The following is a 21599-nucleotide window of genomic DNA, read 5'->3' as shown; positions in this document are numbered from 1 at the left end:
GCGGCGAGGATCAAGTCCTACAGTAAAGGACTAGACGCGACGTACAAGTTAGGAGCCCTGTGAGCCTGCTGCGGCTTTCAAACCATCTCGGAAGATGCGGCTCTGGTCATCACCGGAATTCTTCCAGTGGTGGACCTAGCCGAGGAATCTAGGGAAATCTCGTTGGAGCTCGACGTTCCCACTCAAATGACGGATAAAGACGGCGGCGAGGGAAAGAAGCCTAGTTTGCGACGACGCAAACTGCCCGACGATGCTACGCATCGAGGATTACTGCGGCTGCGCAACAGCGTAGAAGGAGGGGTCTAAATCGACCCGCCAGTCGCCTTCGAAGCAAAGCTTTGCGGCAGTTCCGCAGGTTTCTGGCACCACCCACCTTTTTCACCTTTAGTTATAATATTTCTTCCATCTACTGTTACCCTATTTTTATCCAATAATAAATAATACAAAAAAAAATTTAAAAAAACAAGGAGTCATTGAGTCTGGCTGGTCTAATATGGGCAGTTTACAGTGTATTTTATAAATAGTACCTTTGAGTCTTTAATCATTATTGAGCTCTATGTAAAAATGTATATATGTGGCTTCCTGTGGACACAATAAAACTGATACTTCTATCTTTGCATATGACTGCGCATGTTGCCGAAAATAACGAACTGACCAGAGCCAAACTAAAGGTTTATACTAATGAATATGTTCCATACGGAAGACCAACACCTATCGTCATTACAATGCAAGAGCTTCCTGTTAAGTATTCAATTACTGTACACCTTAGCACTCCCAGCTACCTAATAGCTTTCTTTGAAGTGGGAAAGGTAGCAAAACCAATGCAGCCGAAATTTTTAAAAACCCTATCAATAAGCCATCAGATTTCTTTGCTCAGAATTAAGCCTCGAATAAAAATTCTCTATGATAAGGGCTATTTCGCAAAGATGATGGCCACTTTTTGGTCTGCAAATGATAAGGTAATTACACTACAAGGTCAATTGCCTTCACAGCCATGGGTACATCAAGTCATCGAGATCGTTGAAATTGAAGTCAATCTGCCAATTCATTGTACGCCACAGCTAGTAATATTAAAGGGCTCAGACCCCCAATTTCCAATACAAATTGCCGTCAACCGCAGAATTATCATTAGTGTACTCTTTTTGGAAACATGCAACATGACAATCAGAGCTAGCTATAGATGGTATGTGACTGACGCAGCTGAATTAAGTAAGTTTTTTAAATCTTTTATTTGTAGCCTTCAATTATTTATAGATTTGTCCACCCCAAAGAACACTTTTCAAAATACTTTACAGATAATCCTTTGCTGCTAATTAAACGATATTCGTTGAGGCTTCAAACTATGCATGAAATTTGGAGAAACTTTCTAGTTTTGTATGTTGAGGGAAATTTTAATGGTTATTCCTTCGCGGCTCGGTGCTATATGAAGGTGGTCATGGGTCAAGTGGAAGCTGTTATCGAAGGCGGTGAATCAAGACGTGCTGCACACAGTGAAATTCTATGGATTAACGGATCACTGAGCCGTGATTATTCCAAAAAATACGGGGTCAAACAGTTTTCTACTTACAATTGGAGCTGTGACTCATGGGATGATTATCGAAATCCATTCTGCTATCATAATATATCCTCGGGTGAGATATTTAAAGAAATTAATTTACATTTTTGCAACACTTACAAAGTCGGGCAGGCTCCGGTTTGCACTTTAACAAAACGGTTTTTCAAAACGAAGTCAGGCGCTCCCGGATTCGTAAAACGAAAGACTTTTCCGTTTTCAAAACGGCAACATTTCTCGCCAAAATAAACAATTAACGGTTTGTTTTAAGAACAAATCGAATCTTAATTGGAAAATAAAAAAATGGATTAATGACTAATGCATTGACATGTATTTGATACCATTACCAGGGCAATTGAGCTTGTTAAACAATTTTTTTTAATTAATCTCAAAATTGGATTTGAACAAACTGTTCGAATAACAACAAATAGTGAATTCCTCCGAACATCTGTGGCAGCCCGATTTGGCTATCGATAAATCTCTGTTATACATAACAGACGCCTTTTTGTACGAGCTGGCACTAACGCGTGGGTATAACAGCAGAAAATTTTACGCATTACAGTACAAGGAGTAAATAAATCGATTTTTGTGGATTCCAGAGTGGTTTAAAATGAAAATTATGACTTATGCTGAAAAGTAAAAGCAAAGTGAATGTGAAAACCGGAGCCTGTCTGTATAACAGCTACAGTACAGCGAAAAAGCAGAATCACGCGGAATCATCGTATGCTACATTATCAATTTGAGATCAGATCGGATACTTATTAAAGCTAGAATAGAAAAAAATATTTAATATTTAATTCTCTTCACCCTAGAAGTGGAAAAACATCGATGTTTTCGATGTTTTAGTGAAAAACATCGAAGAAAAAGAGATGTTTTGCAAGATAACAAAAAATATATCAAGAATATATAGTAAACTGCAAAGCATATTATTAAAATTATAAAAAATAACAGTTTTATTTCACTAGAGATCAGTAGTTCCTAAATGGATTCTGAGAAATATATATATAAAACGAGAAGGAACGTGTGAGTACCTTTTGGGACGCGACTCTACTTATACCCGTACTCAGTCAGTACACAATTCTGAGCTTATGATTTTTTAGAATTTTAGAATTAAAAAAAATATTTTACATATAACATATTTTTGCTACATATGTTATCTACATCTACTATGTATATTCTACATCTAACATGTAGATTATATATGTACCATATAGATTCTACTTCTATTTCGCTAGAGGGCGCTTGCGTACATAACGAGGCAGAGTGTGCGAGCGAGAAAGAGAATGAGTAGCGGGTCTGTGGCTGGTGGTGGCAAGGGAAGCAACTGAAATTTAATTTCTTCATTCTGGCTATAATTATGATCCCATCTGATTTCTGATTCGGCAATCTGGTAGATATGGTCTTTCTCCACGATTCTGCGTTTTCAGTTTTATCGTATCTTTAAAATTGTTCCTGTCACAGATTTTCGTTCTTTGTGGGGGCGAAATTTACTTGTAGCAGTGTGATGTCACATGAGTCTGGAAACCAAATTTGCTTACCCTAGCTCTTATAGTCTGTGAGATCTAGGCGCTCATCAAGACAGACAGACAGACGGACAACAGACATCTACTTTTACCACAAATCTAATATACCTCTTAACTCTTTTTGAGTACGGGTATAAAAATGTACATTTTCCAGATTATATCTTAAAATAAGTCTAGAATCTTGCTGAGAAATAATAATTGGTCCACCACTTCCGGCTTAAGGCGGCTACGACGATCGGAAATTATTTGCCCAGCCTTGCTGAACTTCCTCTCTGACTCACAGGATGAGGGGGTCGCACAAATATTTTTGGGCTGCAGCTTTAAATAGTATCATGCCGTCTGTATTCAACTAAAAAGGAACCTTTTGAGCTTGATCTTCTTCTCTTTTTAGCTTTTTCTTTCATAAAGACGACATAAACATAAAAATAAAACATCGATGCTTATAAATATTTTAAGCCTAGTAATCAGATCGGAAAACTGTTTGCTAGCAAACAAATGTCATATATTCTTCGAGCGACCAGTGGTGTGACCAGAGGTGTGCACTGCATTCCGAACGGTTACACTACTCAGACCGCTGCTTAGTTTTGTTTAAAGTTAACAAAATGCACTTCTTCGGCTGGGGCCTTCTCTTATTGCAATGTTTGCTGGCAAAAGATATCAAATTTATATATTTTTCGAGGTGGGTCGAAACATACAAAAAAAACAAGCAAATACTTCTGATACTTTTCCGGTATATACCGACCTTTTTGTTTTTTGATCTGAGTACTGCCTTCCGTACAGAGGAAGGCTTCCTAGAAAACAGTTTTTGCCGTAAAACATTTCTTATCGGTTTCATACGAATATCAACCCTGATTCTGTTCGCTAGGTGTTTTTTTCGATCTGAGTACTAGGCTTTAAAGACATCGATGCATCGATAGTGTCGTCGATGTTTTTCCACCTCTGGAGAGAACAGTCTCTCGACACCTACGCGCCTTTACACAACCGTCATCAAACCCTCAGCTTTGTACCAGCAAATACACGCCAATTATATTTGACGCCCCAGACTATTATTTATTGGAAATCCGGGCTGTGGGAACCACCAACATCCACCCTAATACAAAACACTTCACTTTTCTGCACGCAGGCAGAATGAGTTAGTGAAACTTATTTGATTATGAATTGATTCAAAATTTAATTTTAAAAAAAATTGTAATTTTAGAAAACAAAAAAAATTACGAGTAGATCCGTTTTGTTTGTGGAGCGGCACTTTGCGATCGAGTGCAGTAATTGGCCGTTGTGTTTGTGGAGCGCCACTGTGCGTCTGCCTCGCAGGTGTCCGTCGTGCTATGATGTGGAGTGTTGAGGCTCTGCACCGGACACTAGTAGAAGGCAGTTGATGCGGAGTTGATGCGTTCCGCTAGTGTGTTGGTGTGAATCCGGGGGTGAGCAAGCTGGTTATGACTGTGGATGCTGTGCTGTCCACGCGAAAAAACCCAGGGGTGAAAAATCGGCCCAAGTCAGAGGATCCGCAATTGCACTAGCAAGGTGCGTGTTGACGAAATGGGAATGCTGAGATCGCTAGACGTAAGCGATGTCCAAAAAGGTTTTTATACACACTGCCGAGGAAAGAATCCCGTTTAATATAGCTAAAACCACCAAAATACGGTGTGGCACACGTACCTTTGTTTGTGTCGAATCCAATTAAACAATATAATGATCGTTTGGATCAGGTTAAATGCTGGATGCCACAGGATAAAGATTTTCTTTCTTTTCACACACGTAATTGACTTTACGATTTTGCATGCAAAAGAAAATAGCAGAAGCCGCAACAAACGAATTTTTGAGAAAGAGAGTGGGGGTACAGCTGCAGTTTTCTTTTATAGACCGGCATTCCAGAGCTTTCTCTCTGCAGCCCCTCGGAAAGAGAGAGTGACAGATGAGTGACAGGTACATCCAGACGCACTGAGAGAGCTTTTCCAAGCTTCACTGCTAATCACAGCTGGTATAGCTCAATCATTCAGCGCACTCTATGTTTTGCATTTCCAACGCAGCGACAAAAATGTCGCCACCGAAATGCGATGGAAATTAAACGTTATTTTTCAAAACTTAAAACGGACCGCTGGGCGCCCGTTACAACAGCCATGTCACTATCTTTATTCACGTACTTGCAGATATATTTGATTGATTTTACGGAGTGGCAATATTCTAGATTTATGTGTGCTTTAAATGTTTTGGAGAGTAACGGCGAAAACGGAACAACCCAACGATTATCAACTTCAATGTCATGCTGATTCACTTTGACTGTTGTTGTCCTTCCGTTGTCGTCAGTGGATCGCATGCGATAACCATAGTTTCTGCTACTAATTGTCTTGGAAAGCGCTTTAAACATTTTCCATTCACCATACACGGAGAATTTTGATTTAATGTTCCACAGGGACTGTTTGGTTACGCAGCCAAATAATCAGTAGATCATAGTCAGTGGTGCAGCATTAGAGTAAATATCTATTATTGTTCAGCATTTCTACTGCCCACTGCTTAACTTTGTCATCTACATACATATGTACATATTCATGCTCCCGCACGGCAGCAGCCTATGCCGCCGTTCCCTCGTGTCTTCAACTCACACCTTTCTTTCTATCGCCTTTCGCTATCACTCTCTCGATCTGTCGCTCTCTCTAGCTCTAGCATTAGGGCACGGGCAATTCGGCCCCCCTGCCCTTTGAATTAGTCTGGATCTAGAAACCACTGCACATCGTCTTGGAATCGACCTATTCAATCCGACACCGTCTTGTACCGACCCCCGCGTCTATAATCTGACCCCGTCTTGAATCCAGCTAACTCTCCAACCGACTCGTCATCAATCTAACTCGAACCTTTTATACTGTTTACAACAATAAACCATATTTAATCTACACAAACATTGTCTCGTTAATAAACATATAGCAATACTACGCTAGTGAAAAAGCTCGCTAGCTCAACTGGGACCATGAATCATATTTTTTGTAACAATCTCATATAACAATGGATCTTCATCATTATTAGGAATTTCCGCAGATATCACATCGTCAATTTTATCCGGTCTTATCCTCTCTACCAACCAATTCAGGATGTGTTCATGTGGAAATCCGCGTATTTGCATTCGACTGAATACATCCAACATCGCGTTTCGCCGAATACACAATGCTTAACAATGTAATCCATGAGTGATTTAAACTTTCTTTTGAACGCCCTTGCGGGTATGACGTGGCGATCAATGGGTGATTGGCCATGAAATAATTCTTGTCTAATTGCTGTCCACTTTGAATTGCATGTGAACGTTATAAGCAAGTCTGGTGTGCTATAATTACGTACATACGAGCGTCCTGAGCGTATTCATGCATATGTCACGGACTTCCGACGTATGTTGCTGGGAGAATAGTTGTTCTACCTACATTCTGTGCATTCTGTGCGTTTCCGTCAGCTTTGATAGCATCCCGAAGATGAATGTATTCTTCAGAACGCAGTTTTGCCTGGTTCAACCTGATAAATGTCAATCGCTCCGTTTCAACTTTCACGTACATATTCACAGCATATTGGCAAATTTAATATATGATTGTCCTCATTTTCCCGAACCATCAGTCTGCATGAATAATAATTCATTGAACTATGTTTTTTTTTATTAGTTTCTAGACCTGTGACTGGATTTATCATCTTCATTGAAAAATAATACCCATCTTGTCAAAATAAGATAGAATATTGTCAAGCATTATATGATCGATGTGTTTCGGATACACGTTGCAGTTGATTGCAGCTCTCGGTTTTCTAAATTTTCACCCACGATGACAATAGCGACTTCGTTAATTGTTGGCGCATTAAAACGTCTCGCGTGTTCTCCTACAGGCGCCTTATCAGCTTTGACGACAAATCTGTAGTTATCAGACGGCATGCGGTCCAATGCGGTCGTGAATAATGCAACCAATTTATGTTGATTATGTTATGTTGATGGAAAAACGTTTCGAGTTGTTCCACAATTGGCCTTTTTACCGAATTGTTGTGTGCACAACGCTAATCGACTTGTCTTGCTGAATCGCCCATAAAATAAATTTGCAAAATTTTGAGTCACTATCCGTAGTTGGCAATAATGAACCTGTTAGATGATATATTTGACCCTGAATCTTGAAAGTTATCATAAAATTGTTTTGAATAACTTTTGTTGCGCCAAATGATGTCATATGAAAGCAAATTATTATATTACTGGATATTATTCAATAAATGATTCGAATTTGGCCCATTTCCTGAAACCAATGAATGTAGTGGCTCTGATGGCGGTACCAATGGTATCAATTTTACTTGACCGCTCGCGCAACACAATCCAGTAGCTCCATTTTTTATAGCCGTACTCAAAAAGAGTTAAGGGGTATATTAGATTTGTGGTAAAAGTGGATGTGTGTAACGCAGAGAAGGAAAGGTTTCCGACCCCATAAAATATATACATTCTTGTTCAGCATCAATAGCCGAGTCGATATAGCCATGTCTGTCTGTCCATTTGTCCGTCTGTCCGTCTTGTTTGACGCCTGGATCTCAGAGACTATAAAAGCTAGAGAAACCAAATTTTGTTTCCAGACTACGATACGATAAAACTAAAAACGCAGTATCGTAGAGAATGCCCATATCTACCAGATTGCCGAATCTGAATTATATCGGATCATAATTATAGCCAGAATGAAGAAATTAATTTTCTTTTGGTTCTTTCGCCCCCTCCTGCCAGAGACCCGCTACCTATCTCTTTCTTGCTCGCACACTCTGCCGCGTTCAGTGCGCGAGCAACTCCTAGCGGAGAAGATGTAGAATCTAAATGGAACATGTACAATCTACATGTTTGATGTAGCTGTAGATAGCAGATGTAGCAAAAAATGTAATATGTAAAATGTTTTTTTTTAATTCTAAAATTCTAAAAAATCATATGCTTAAAAATGTATATACTGACTGAGTACGGGTATAAGTATAGTAGCGTCCGCAGAAGGGACTCGCAGTTCATTCTCGTTTTTTATTTTCCATACTTCCCACGCGAGTCCCCCCGAACTCGCCATCACACCACCGCACGGATCCGTTGCCTCCTCAGAAGCCTTCGTGCCACTTCATTTCAGCCCCTGACTGAGTGAGTAAGACTTAACGGTCGGTGCTTCGGTGTTATGAATATATATATGTATGTTTCCAATATGGAAACAATAATTGTGTGTAAAAACGATAAGCGGAGTTCCTTAATATATTATAATTATATTTATTTAAGTTACATAAATCTTAACTTAAAATAGATAACTAATTTCTTTTTCAGTTGACGCTTTTATGATTCCTGCGTACTCCTTCAAAAGTGGATGCAGTTATATCTTTCGTCTGCTATTATCTGAGGATGACAATCCTAATCGCGGTTCACTAAAGGTGCAGACAATTACAATGACAGACTACAGAATGCTGCACGTAACGATCGAATGTTTATTCAACTGTGCAATGAACTTGTTTAGCCCTTTTTCTAATGTGCGCCTTACTGCTAGATGCGCAAACTGCGGAACTCAGAAGGTTAGATACCAGTGGTATGTGGGTGGTCAGCTCACTCTAACTAGCAAAGACCTAAATTTGTATATACGCACCGTAGCGAATTCTTCTATAGTTCAGCTTATAGTAACAGCACAAGATGGTTGGTTTGGTCAGGACATTAAATATCTAACCAAAAACTCTGGTCCGACTATTGGAAAATGTTTTGTAAATCCAACAACAGGTCAAGAAGCGCTAACACCATTTTTTCCGTGCTGCAAGGATTTCGACACGAAGAACAATCCTATAGAGTATTGGTATTATGCCGGACATGTACTGCTTGATAGTTGTTATGACTGTAGTTGTGAAGTGCACTTACCAGTTACTAATTTTATTAAAGTACTTGTTTGTGATAGCTTTCAAGCATGCCGCACTAACTTGATAAAGGTTAAAGTTACGGCACTGCAGAATGTTCCCGCTCAGCCTCCGGATGTTCTTTGGAAATATATTACTGATTCACCCCATAATATTCTTAATCTTGTTGAGGAAGGTCAGTGTCTTCGGTACTTTCAAACAATACAGTCTATTGCTTCGCATATAAATCACATTGACTCCGGCCTAATATTGTTACGTACTTTAAATGGCATTTATCCACAGACGCGTAATTCTCTTGGAAAATTGGCAAACTTGACATTAACATTAGCACATCGTTTACAACCTATAGATACGAAAGAACAGGACTTGCTTGCCAATGTGGTGCAATTAATGAACAATAATTTTCAACGTTTATACCATAATGATATGATATACCTACTGATTGAACAGCCGCTTATTCATGTTACCCAGGCATGCGTAACCGTCTACCACATGATGAACCATATGTGTAAACAAACACCCCAACCAGCCCAGTCTATTTATGATCAGTACCATCGCGCTCTTAAATCAGGAAAGCTTGTGCAAGCGTTTTTTGATAAACTGTTGGCTGAAATTAACAACTTTGATGATGAGCAGGATAAGTTTAGATCTTTAACTTGGCTTAAGTCCACGTGGGAAACACAACGACTATTTTCCTATCTAAGATATGCTCATAAGCATGGTCTACAGGCAGATACCAGTGAAGAGGGAGTAGCACTGGAAATACAATGTTTTTCATTTGAGCGGGATCAATCATATAAAATTGACACGAGCGACAGTATGCACAGAGTTTTTTTCTCTTCAGACCTTCTGAAGGAAGTAAAAGAAAACAACAAGGATTACATATGTCTTAAAGTAGTATCTACCCAACGTGAGTTGAATTGGTGGTATCCAGAAGAGAAACAACCAAGTACTGTTCTGCTATCTGTTCGTATTTTTTATCATGAAGATCATTTTAATGTAGAGACTGTTCTTAAGCACAGCGAAATTAGTTTTACTACAATTATAGGAAATCCCATGCAAGCTAATTTGGGAAGATCTTCAAATAATGTGCGGGCAACGGATTTTAATTCTTCTAAAATGTTGAAATACATTAATACTGACGACGATAGAGGAAGATGGACATCTATTGGAGCTAATTCAATACGTTTGGCCGGGAAGGCAAGATCACAGGTAGATCATAAGTACATTGATTGCCGTGAGGAGGGTATACTTCTAGAAATGCAAGATGTACGTATGTACCGTATTATGCTTGAAGAGAAAACAATGCTGTCCGTACGGTTTATCAGCAGCACGCACAAGCTTCGAGTATTGCTAAAAATTCAAGAACAACCACTGTTCTCGGATATATCAAAATCCTTATGCATTGTTCCGGCTTATTCAAGAAACAAGACTTTTCTATTGCGAAACAATTGTATGCAGGGAAAACGGGCATATATGGCAGTACGAGTATGGGAAAAATCTCAACAAAATATTCTCCAAAAAACACCAGTACGAAATGGGCCGGCTAGATTCGTCTTTGTTTTTCAAATGCGTAGCTGCGATTATTGGATGTACAGTTTGGCAGCAGATGAACAACATTGGGCCCACGATGGTTGCTATCCATCGTTGGATTTCGGAGTTGAAAATGGTATGCATTGCACGTGCAAAATTTTGGGCACATATACCAGCTATGTATACAATGTTCCCGCTATAATGGTGCCTGTTAATCCGTATGCAAATGTGGAGCTTAACCTCATAATTTTATTATTTTATTTACTAATTACTTCATTTTTATTAATTTGGTTATTGTGGGTGTACTTGTATCGAAACATTCCACTCAGCAAAACAGTTGTCTGTCAAATGGTCGACTTGGAAGACGATTCAGCAAGGGAAGTACATGATCTGTTAATCCATGTGAAAACAGGCGGACGAGTTAATGCTGAGACGACATCTTCGGTGAAGTTATCACTTTTTAGTACGCAATACAATGAGATGCAATTTACGCTCGTTCAGGATCCCGAACATCTAGATCTACAACGAAATACAACGTATATTCTCTGGCTACGGACGCGCGACATAAGGGTACCTACCAAAATTGCCGTATCACATAATAATGCCGGTCGATTTCCCAGTTGGTTTTTGCGACGCATTGAGGTAAATGATGTTCAGACCCAGGAGACGCAGGTCTTTGTTGCCCGTAGATGGGTTAAAGGAAAGATTTTAATTTTGACATCGGTCCTGATCTTTAAACCTGGCGATGTGAGAGTAGTTGGATCTTGGAAACGTAGATTTCGATTATACTATGAAATGCTTTGGACCAATTGGGCGATGTGGCAGCCAATAACCGGGAAATGGAGAGAAACAAATACTTTTCCTAGTATGTCACGAGCTAAACGCTTTTGTGTGTTTATCAGTAAGCTTGTAATAACATACTCAATCTGCGCTTGTTATTTTCTACCCACAACTCCAGACAGTTTGCAATTGGACCGAGCTAAATTCCTTAATTACGAGGACTTTATTAAACTTAGCGTTATTTGCAGTTTTGTGGGACTGATTGTACAATTAATTTTTGAATGGATAATACGCCAGTATGTTTAGCGATTTATTAAAAAATATTTTAGAAGCACACTGCCTATTTTCCAAAAGCCTATTATTAACACTTTTTCAGTGTTTTTTTGCGTATCCGGTAAATAAGTGTCTTACTTATCGAAAAGGTATTTTGGTAATATGGTAGAATAGTGTACTACTTATCGAGAAGGTCGGTCAGGGTTTTGGAATGGGGTCTGCCGGAAGTTCAGTGATTTGGGAATGGGGTTGGTCGTGATTGTATTGCGGAAAGTGCTGATTAAATGTGGGAATTGTGCTTTCTTTTGCTAACCCCACCAGTGGGTCGCATGTATGCTATAATTAGGTGACCCGAGGGTTATTACAGCTTTTCTAGTATAATTCATAGATCTTAGTCTAACAACGTGGTGTCTAGGCTAGATAGGTTATGGTGTGTTGATGTATGTCTTATACCTGTTGTTCATAAACATGAACAGGAACCATACAGGCCACCCATAAATAATACTGTCCACTTCAAGGAGGCCACTTGAGAAAAGGGACACCTAAATCTAGGATCGGTTCGACCATAAAGTCATCTACATGGGTCGCGTCGAATCCAAATCTGTCGACACACTTGTCGAACAGTCACACACATTTTGTCAATATCAAGGATGGTCGTGGGAACAAATGCCGCACATTTTTTCTTTTCTTAGCGTTGGTCTTAGTTTAATTATTTTAGAGTTTCCTATATATAGTGCATAAGTTTTGAGAATAAAACAGTTCGGATTTACAACTCGTCTCAGTAACATCAACACCTATAGAATATAACGGCCCATTGTTCACCATGGGCAGTATAATGAAGCCTTTCTTAAAGTTGTCGAGATAATCAAATATCACGAATGTCGTGAAGAACTCGATAAAGTTCGAAAAGGATCTAGAGTTGGTCCTTGTCTTCAGCGGTTGAACCAATTCATCCATGAAGACACTGGTACTTGCTGTAGCTGTTGAAAGTAGACTAGCTAAAGCTCCTAAATTATACGATAACAAGTTTCCTTTGCTTCTGACGAAGCGCTCGCAATTCGTGCGAAGCTATGTTCATACTATACAAATTTTCATATCAGCCCACGTGCACTTGTGAGTATCCTTCAACAGAGTTTTTGGATCGTAAACGCTCAGGAGGACTGCAGTCAGACAATTCAATCATGTATCCGCTGCTTTAGATGCAAGCATTTACTGTGTAAGCTACCCGTAGCTGTAGGGCGTTAAATGTTTTAAAGTACCCAGTGGATTTGAAACTGTGCGCCTAACAGCGCAGAAAGGGCAAGCCACGCCATCTAGTGCAACTCGACCCATTTGGGTGAAAGGAGACCAAAAGTTGACAGGTGAAGAGTCGAAAAAGTAGGTTTAGAGAGTCGACGCAGAATGGCGATCGGTCTTTTCTTTTGTGGACGCCGACAAGTGAAGACCAGTGTTAGTGGTACCTACTTATATAAAGTATAGAGCAGATACGAATTAAAAGAAAAAAAATATTGTTTATTTCTATTCAGGTTTTAGAATAGTTTTGCTAAATGAACTTTAACAAAAAAACCGAGTTTGGTGGCTGCAAATTTTATATATTTAACGAAAGACGGAGGGAGACTAAAAAAGGGACGTGCGCTCGAATTCAATACTATTTATCGACTCTTTTTTCCTTCTCGTTATAAATATTCTTAAGCCTAACTTATCTAGGGCGGCGAAGCGGGGCGAATTCGCCAAGAGCGAGAGAGAGTTTTATTGCGCTCCCGCTTTGCCCTAAACTATCTTACACTAGACTTCAAATTTTCTCCAAATAAAAACATTGCGTCTTGACGCGACACCGGCCCCGTTGAAGGCCTGTGGGACTTCAACACATCGGCAGAAGCGCCAATTTATGGATCGGCCTCCTGTAGACCGCTCCGCTGCTCGTCCTGAGGTCGACCACCCTGACCTTTCCGTCCTGCCCGGCGTGTGTTGCGACGACCCTTCCGAGGAGCCACTGTTGGGGCGGAAGGTTGTCCTCTGCGACGATGACGAGGTCGCCTTCCTCGACGTTGGGCTGCTCCTGGTGCCACTTGCATCTTATTTGCAAGCCCAGCACATACTCCCGGGACCATCGCTGCCAGAACATTTGCCTGGCTGACGAGACAAGCCGCCATCGCCTTAAGCAACTCAGACCCTCCTGGTCCGGGGTGCTGGGGGTGCGATTAGCGGCCCGCCTGTCAGCAGGTGCCCGGGAGTCAGGGCGTCTCCGTCGCTTGGGTCGGGGCTTATTGATCCCAGAGGGCGCGAGTTTAGCACCGCCTCGATGCCCACCATCACGCTCTCCAGCTCCTCGGCGGTGAAGAGCGCGCTTCCGGCCGACCTCAGCAGGAGGTTTTTGGCCGACTTCACTCCTGCTTCCCACAGTCCGCCCATGTGCGGAGCTCGAGGTGGCAGGAAGGCGAACTCGCAGCCGCTTCTCGCTGCGAACTCTCGAATTGAGTCCGCTTCCGTCTTCAGCGTCCTCCTCAGTTCGTCGAAGTGGCGACTTGCTCCGACGAAATTTGTCGCGTTGTCGCAGTTCACGCGGAGCGGACATCCTCGACGACCAACGAACCTTTGAAAAGCCAATAAGAAGGAGTTAGTCGTTAGATCGGAGACAATTTCTAGATGAACCGCCTTGGACGCAAAACAGACAAATAACGCTATGTAGGTCTTATAAGGGGGCCTACCACGAATTTTTAGTGTCGTATAGACTGGGCCACAAAAATCAACGCCACATACTGCGAATGGGCGGAGAGCACGGAGCCGGTCTGCGGGTAGATTTCCCATCATTTGGGTCTGGAGTCGAGGCTTGCATTTAAAGCAGCGAATGCACGACCTGACCATTGCCCTGCAGACCTCCTGAGCGTTTACTATCCAAACACGCTGCCTAAGGATGCTCACAAGTGCTCGTGGGCCGGCATGAAAATTCGTTTGATGCAGATAGCGAACATAGGTCTGCACAAACTGCGAGCGTTTTGTCACCAGCAAAGGAAACTTGGCATGGTATGACATAGGATCGTTAACTAGTCGCCCCCCAACTCGCAACAACGAAAAGGAGCACCAAGTCCCCATTTCTTCGTTGATGAAGGGATTCAATCGCTGAAGACTGGGGCCTAACCTGGTGCCTTTACGAACCCTTTCGATCTCTTCCTGATACTCGTTATTTGGATCAGCATGACAATTTTGTGAAAAGCCTCATCGTACTCTACTGGTGACGGACTGACTTCAAATTTAAGACTTTTGTCTTTACATTTTCGGATGAAGCGGAACACGTAAACGAACACTCTTAGCAGCTTGAGGTGTGACGAGTATCCCTCGATAATTTCCACTAAATCATTTGATTTAGCGGCCACGGTCAGTCCGACCGCTGTCTTCCTGGTTTCCAGCTTCAGCTCTTCCTCAGAAAGCTCGAAGTGGGGATTTCTGGGCCAGCTCTCTTCTTCTTCCTTCAAAAACGCTGGTCCACTAAACCAGATCGACTGCGAAATCTCCTCAATGTCACAACCTCTCGAAACTATGTCTGCTGGGTTCTGTTTAGTTGGAACATGCCGCCACGTAGCATCATCTGACTCCTGAATCTCAGCTACTCGGTTCGCAACGAATGTTGATAACGACGAAGGGTGGGATCGGATCCAATGAAGGGTCACTTCCGAATCCGACCAACATACCATCCGTTCAATCGGCACCTCGAGTAGCGATTTGAGTCGGTGACAGAGATCTGCGAGAAGGTGAGCGGCACATAACTCAAGCCTTGGAAGCGTTTTCGTCTTGAGCAGCAGCCTATGCCGCCGTTCCCTCGCGTCTTCAACTCACACCTTTCTTTCTATCGCCTTTCGCTATCACTCTCTCGATCTGTCGCTCTCTCTAGCTCTAGCATTAGGGCACGGGCAATTCGGCCCCCCTGCCCTTTGAATTAGTCTGGATCTAGAAACCACTGCACATCGTCTTGGAATCGACCTATTCAATCCGACACCGTCTTGTACCGACCCCCGCGTCTATAATCTGACCCCGTCTTGAATCCAGCTAACTCTCCAACCGACTCGTCATCAATCTAACTCGAACCTTTTATACTGTTTACAACAATAAACCATATTTAATCTACACAAACATTGTCTCGTTAATGAACATATAGCAATACTACGCTAGTGAAAAAGCTCGCTAGCTCAACTGGGACCATGAATCATATTTTTTGTAACAATCTCATATAACAATGGATCTTCATCATTATTAGGAATTTCCGCAGATATCACATCGTCAATTTTATCCGGTCTTATCCTCTCTACCAACCAATTCAGGATGTGTTCATGTGGAAATCCGCGTATTTGCATTCGACTGAATACATCCAACATCGCGTTTCGCCGAATACACAATGCTTAACAATGTAATCCATGAGTGATTTAAACTTTCTTTTGAACACCCTTGATTGGGTGATTGGCCATGAAATAATTCTTGTCTAATTGCTGTCCACTTTGAATTGCATGTGAACGTTATAAGCAAGTCTGGTGTGCTATAATTACGTACATACGACATAGCATCCTGAGCGTATTCATGCATATGTCACGGACTTCCGACGTATGTTGCTGGGAGAATAGTTGTTCTACCTACATTCTGTGCATTCTGTGCGTTTCCGTCAGCTTTGATAGCATCCCGAAGATGAATGTATTCTTCAGAACGCAGTTTTGCCTGGTTCAACCTGATAAATGTCAATCGCTCCGTTTCAACTTTCTCGTACATATTCACAGCATATTGGCAAATTTAATATATGATTGTCCTCATTTTCCCGAACCATCAGTCTGCATGAATAATAATTCATTGAACTATGTTTTTTTTTTATTAGTTTCTAGACCTGTGACTGGATTTATCATCTTCATTGAAAAATAATACCCATCTTCACCTTGTCAAAATAAGATAGAATATTGTCAAGCATTATATGATCGATGTGTTTCGGATACACGCTGCAGTTGATTGCAGCTCTCGGTTTTCTAAATTTTCACCCACGATGACAATAGCGACTTCGTTAATTGTTGGCGCATTAAAACGTCTCGCGTGTTCTCCTACAGGCGCCTTATCAGCTTTGACGACAAATCTGTAGTTATCAGACGGCATGCGGTCCAATGCGGTCGTGAATAATGCAACCAATTTATGTTGATTATGTTATGTTGATGGAAAAACGTTTCGAGTTGTTCCACAATTGGCCTTTTTACCGAATTGTTGTGTGCACAACGCTAATCGACTTGTCTTGCTGAATCGCCCATAAAATAAATTTGCAAAATTTTGAGTCACTATCCGTCGTTGGCAATAATGAACCTGTTAGACGATATATTTGACCCTGAATCTTGAAAGTTATCATAAAATTGTTTTGAATAACTTTTGTTGCGCCAAATGATGTCATATGAAAGCAAATTATTATATTACTGAATATTATTCAATAAATGATTCGAATTTGGCCCATTTCCTGAAACCAATGAATGTAGTGGCTCTGATGGCGGTACCAATGGTATCAATTTTACTTGACCGCTCGCGCAACACAATCCAGTAGCTCCATTTTTTATAGCCGTACTCAAAAAGAGTTAGGGGGTATATTAGATTTGTGGTAAAAGTGGATGTGTGTAACGCAGAGAAGGAAAGGTTTCCGACCCCATAAAATATATACATTCTTGTTCAGCATCAATAGCCGAGTCGATATAGCCATGTCTGTCTGTCCATTTGTCCGTCTGTCCGTCTTGTTTGACGCCTGGATCTCAGAGACTATAAAAGCTAGAGAAACCAAATTTTGTTTCCAGACTACGATACGATAAAACTAAAAACGCAGTATCGTAGAGAATGCCCATATCTACCAGATTGCCGAATCTGAATTATATCGGATCATAATTATAGCCAGAATGAAGAAATTAATTTTCTTTTGGTTCTTTCGCCCCCTCCTGCCAGAGACCCGCTACCTATCTCTTTCTTGCTCGCACACTCTGCCGCGTTCAGTGCGCGAGCAACTCCTAGCGGAGAAGATGTAGAATCTAAATGGAACATGTACAATCTACATGTTTGATGTAGCTGTAGATAGCAGATGTAGCAAAAAATGTAATATGTAAAATGTTTTTTTTTAATTCTAAAATTCTAAAAAATCATATGCTTAAAAATGTATATACTGACTGAGTACGGGTATAAGTATAGTAGCGTCCGCAGAAGGGACTCGCAGTTCATTCTCGTTTTTTATTTTCCATACTTCCCACGCGAGTCCCCCCGAACTCGCCATCACACCACCGCACGGATCCGTTGCCTCCTCAGAAGCCTTCGTGCCACTTCATTTCAGCCCCTGACTGAGTGAGTAAGACTTAACGGTCGGTGCTTCGGTGTTATGAATATATATATGTATGTTTCCAATATGGAAACAATAATTGTGTGTAAAAACGATAAGCGGAGTTCCTTAATATATTATAATTATATTTATTTAAGTTACATAAATCTTAACTTAAAATAGATAACTAATTTCTTTTTCAGTTGACGCTTTTATGATTCCTGCGTACTCCTTCAAAAGTGGATGCAGTTATATCTTTCGTCTGCTATTATCTGAGGATGACAATCCTAATCGCGGTTCACTAAAGGTGCAGACAATTACAATGACAGACTACAGAATGCTGCACGTAACGATCGAATGTTTATTCAACTGTGCAATGAACTTGTTTAGCCCTTTTTCTAATGTGCGCCTTACTGCTAGATGCGCAAACTGCGGAACTCAGAAGGTTAGATACCAGTGGTATGTGGGTGGTCAGCTCACTCTAACTAGCAAAGACCTAAATTTGTATATACGCACCGTAGCGAATTCTTCTATAGTTCAGCTTATAGTAACAGCACAAGATGGTTGGTTTGGTCAGGACATTAAATATCTAACCAAAAACTCTGGTCCGACTATTGGAAAATGTTTTGTAAATCCAACAACAGGTCAAGAAGCGCTAACACCATTTTTTCCGTGCTGCAAGGATTTCGACACGAAGAACAATCCTATAGAGTATTGGTATTATGCCGGACATGTACTGCTTGATAGTTGTTATGACTGTAGTTGTGAAGTGCACTTACCAGTTACTAATTTTATTAAAGTACTTGTTTGTGATAGCTTTCAAGCATGCCGCACTAACTTGATAAAGGTTAAAGTTACGGCACTGCAGAATGTTCCCGCTCAGCCTCCGGATGTTCTTTGGAAATATATTACTGATTCACCCCATAATATTCTTAATCTTGTTGAGGAAGGTCAGTGTCTTCGGTACTTTCAAACAATACAGTCTATTGCTTCGCATATAAATCACATTGACTCCGGCCTAATATTGTTACGTACTTTAAATGGCATTTATCCACAGACGCGTAATTCTCTTGGAAAATTGGCAAACTTGACATTAACATTAGCACATCGTTTACAACCTATAGATACGAAAGAACAGGACTTGCTTGCCAATGTGGTGCAATTAATGAACAATAATTTTCAACGTTTATACCATAATGATATGATATACCTACTGATTGAACAGCCGCTTATTCATGTTACCCAGGCATGCGTAACCGTCTACCACATGATGAACCATATGTGTAAACAAACACCCCAACCAGCCCAGTCTATTTATGATCAGTACCATCGCGCTCTTAAATCAGGAAAGCTTGTGCAAGCGTTTTTTGATAAACTGTTGGCTGAAATTAACAACTTTGATGATGAGCAGGATAAGTTTAGATCTTTAACTTGGCTTAAGTCCACGTGGGAAACACAACGACTATTTTCCTATCTAAGATATGCTCATAAGCATGGTCTACAGGCAGATACCAGTGAAGAGGGAGTAGCACTGGAAATACAATGTTTTTCATTTGAGCGGGATCAATCATATAAAATTGACACGAGCGACAGTATGCACAGAGTTTTTTTCCTCTTCAGACCTTCTGAAGGAAGTAAAAGAAAACAACAAGGATTACATATGTCTTAAAGTAGTATCTACCCAACGTGAGTTGAATTGGTGGTATCCAGAAGAGAAACAACCAAGTACTGTTCTGCTATCTGTTCGTATTTTTTATCATGAAGATCATTTTAATGTAGAGACTGTTCTTAAGCACAGCGAAATTAGTTTTACTACAATTATAGGAAATCCCATGCAAGCTAATTTGGGAAGATCTTCAAATAATGTGCGGGCAACGGATTTTAATTCTTCTAAAATGTTGAAATACATTAATACTGACGACGATAGAGGAAGATGGACATCTATTGGAGCTAATTCAATACGTTTGGCCGCGAAGGCAAGATCACAGGTAGATCATAAGTACATTGATTGCCGTGAGGAGGGTATACTTCTAGAAATGCAAGATGTACGTATGTACCGTATTATGCTTGAAGAGAAAACAATGCTGTCCGTACGGTTTATCAGCAGCACGCACAAGCTTCGAGTATTGCTAAAAATTCAAGAACAACCACTGTTCTCGGATATATCAAAATCCTTATGCATTGTTCCGGCTTATTCAAGAAACAAGACTTTTCTATTGCGAAACAATTGTATGCAGGGAAAACGGGCATATATGGCAGTACGAGTATGGGAAAAATCTCAACAAAATATTCTCCAAAAAACACCAGTACGAAATGGGCCGGCTAGATTCGTCTTTGTTTTTCAAATGCGTAGCTGCGATTATTGGATGTACAGTTTGGCAGCAGATGAACAACATTGGGCCCACGATGGTTGCTATCCATCGTTGGATTTCGGAGTTGAAAATGGTATGCATTGCACGTGCAAAATTTTGGGCACATATACCAGCTATGTATACAATGTTCCCGCTATAATGGTGCCTGTTAATCCGTATGCAAATGTGGAGCTTAACCTCATAATTTTATTATTTTATTTACTAATTACTTCATTTTTATTAATTTGGTTATTGTGGGTGTACTTGTATCGAAACATTCCACTCAGCAAAACAGTTGTCTGTCAAATGGTCGACTTGGAAGACGATTCAGCAAGGGAAGTACATGATCTGTTAATCCATGTGAAAACAGGCGGACGAGTTAATGCTGAGACGACATCTTCGGTGAAGTTATCACTTTTTAGTACGCAATACAATGAGATGCAATTTACGCTCGTTCAGGATCCCGAACATCTAGATCTACAACGAAATACAACGTATATTCTCTGGCTACGGACGCGCGACATAAGGGTACCTACCAAAATTGCCGTATCACATAATAATGCCGGTCGATTTCCCAGTTGGTTTTTGCGACGCATTGAGGTAAATGATGTTCAGACCCAGGAGACGCAGGTCTTTGTTGCCCGTAGATGGGTTAAAGGAAAGATTTTAATTTTGACATCGGTCCTGATCTTTAAACCTGGCGATGTGAGAGTAGTTGGATCTTGGAAACGTAGATTTCGATTATACTATGAAATGCTTTGGACCAATTGGGCGATGTGGCAGCCAATAACCGGGAAATGGAGAGAAACAAATACTTTTCCTAGTATGTCACGAGCTAAACGCTTTTGTGTGTTTATCAGTAAGCTTGTAATAACATACTCAATCTGCGCTTGTTATTTTCTACCCACAACTCCAGACAGTTTGCAATTGGACCGAGCTAAATTCCTTAATTACGAGGACTTTATTAAACTTAGCGTTATTTGCAGTTTTGTGGGACTGATTGTACAATTAATTTTTGAATGGATAATACGCCAGTATGTTTAGCGATTTATTAAAAAATATTTTAGAAGCACACTGCCTATTTTCCAAAAGCCTATTATTAACACTTTTTCAGTGTTTTTTTGCGTATCCGGTAAATAAGTGTCTTACTTATCGAAAAGGTATTTTGGTAATATGGTAGAATAGTGTACTACTTATCGAGAAGGTCGGTCAGGGTTTTGGAATGGGGTCTGCCGGAAGTTCAGTGATTTGGGAATGGGGTTGGTCGTGATTGTATTGCGGAAAGTGCTGATTAAATGTGGGAATTGTGCTTTCTTTTGCTAACCCCACCAGTGGGTCGCATGTATGCTATAATTAGGTGACCCGAGGGTTATTACAGCTTTTCTAGTATAATTCATAGATCTTAGTCT

The 21599-nt window shown here is 40.6% G+C and overlaps 2 protein-coding genes across 3 annotated transcripts; both read left to right on the top strand.

Annotated features, from left to right (window-relative positions):
- Positions 1-547: 547 nt before the first annotated feature.
- Positions 548-11582, top strand: LOC121404248. Its single transcript, XM_041593528.1, has 3 exons — positions 548-1209; positions 1272-1631; positions 8369-11582. The coding sequence occupies exons 1-3, from the start codon at positions 1158-1160 to the stop codon at positions 11557-11559; spliced, it is 3603 nt and encodes a 1200-aa protein (XP_041449462.1). The 5' UTR covers positions 548-1157; the 3' UTR covers positions 11560-11582.
- Positions 11583-18044: 6462 nt separating this feature from the next.
- On the top strand, positions 18045-21257 carry LOC121404241. 2 transcript variants are annotated; one of them, XM_041593522.1, is made up of 2 exons: positions 18045-18789; positions 18964-21257. In XM_041593522.1, the coding sequence occupies exons 1-2, from the start codon at positions 18054-18056 to the stop codon at positions 19506-19508; spliced, it is 1281 nt and encodes a 426-aa protein (XP_041449456.1). In that variant the 5' UTR covers positions 18045-18053; the 3' UTR covers positions 19509-21257. The 2 variants fall into 2 exon arrangements, with proteins under 2 accessions (XP_041449456.1, XP_041449455.1); XM_041593521.1 differs by having other exon boundaries at positions 18771-18789.
- Positions 21258-21599: the final 342 nt, after the last annotated feature.

The sequence above is a fragment of the Drosophila obscura genome, unplaced genomic scaffold, assembly GCF_018151105.1.
Source record: "Drosophila obscura isolate BZ-5 IFL unplaced genomic scaffold, ASM1815110v1 contig_191, whole genome shotgun sequence".
NCBI lineage: Eukaryota > Metazoa > Arthropoda > Insecta > Diptera > Drosophilidae > Drosophila > Drosophila obscura.
The sequence above is the reverse complement of the archived record's forward strand: the minus strand, read 5'-3'. Positions and strand labels throughout refer to the sequence as shown.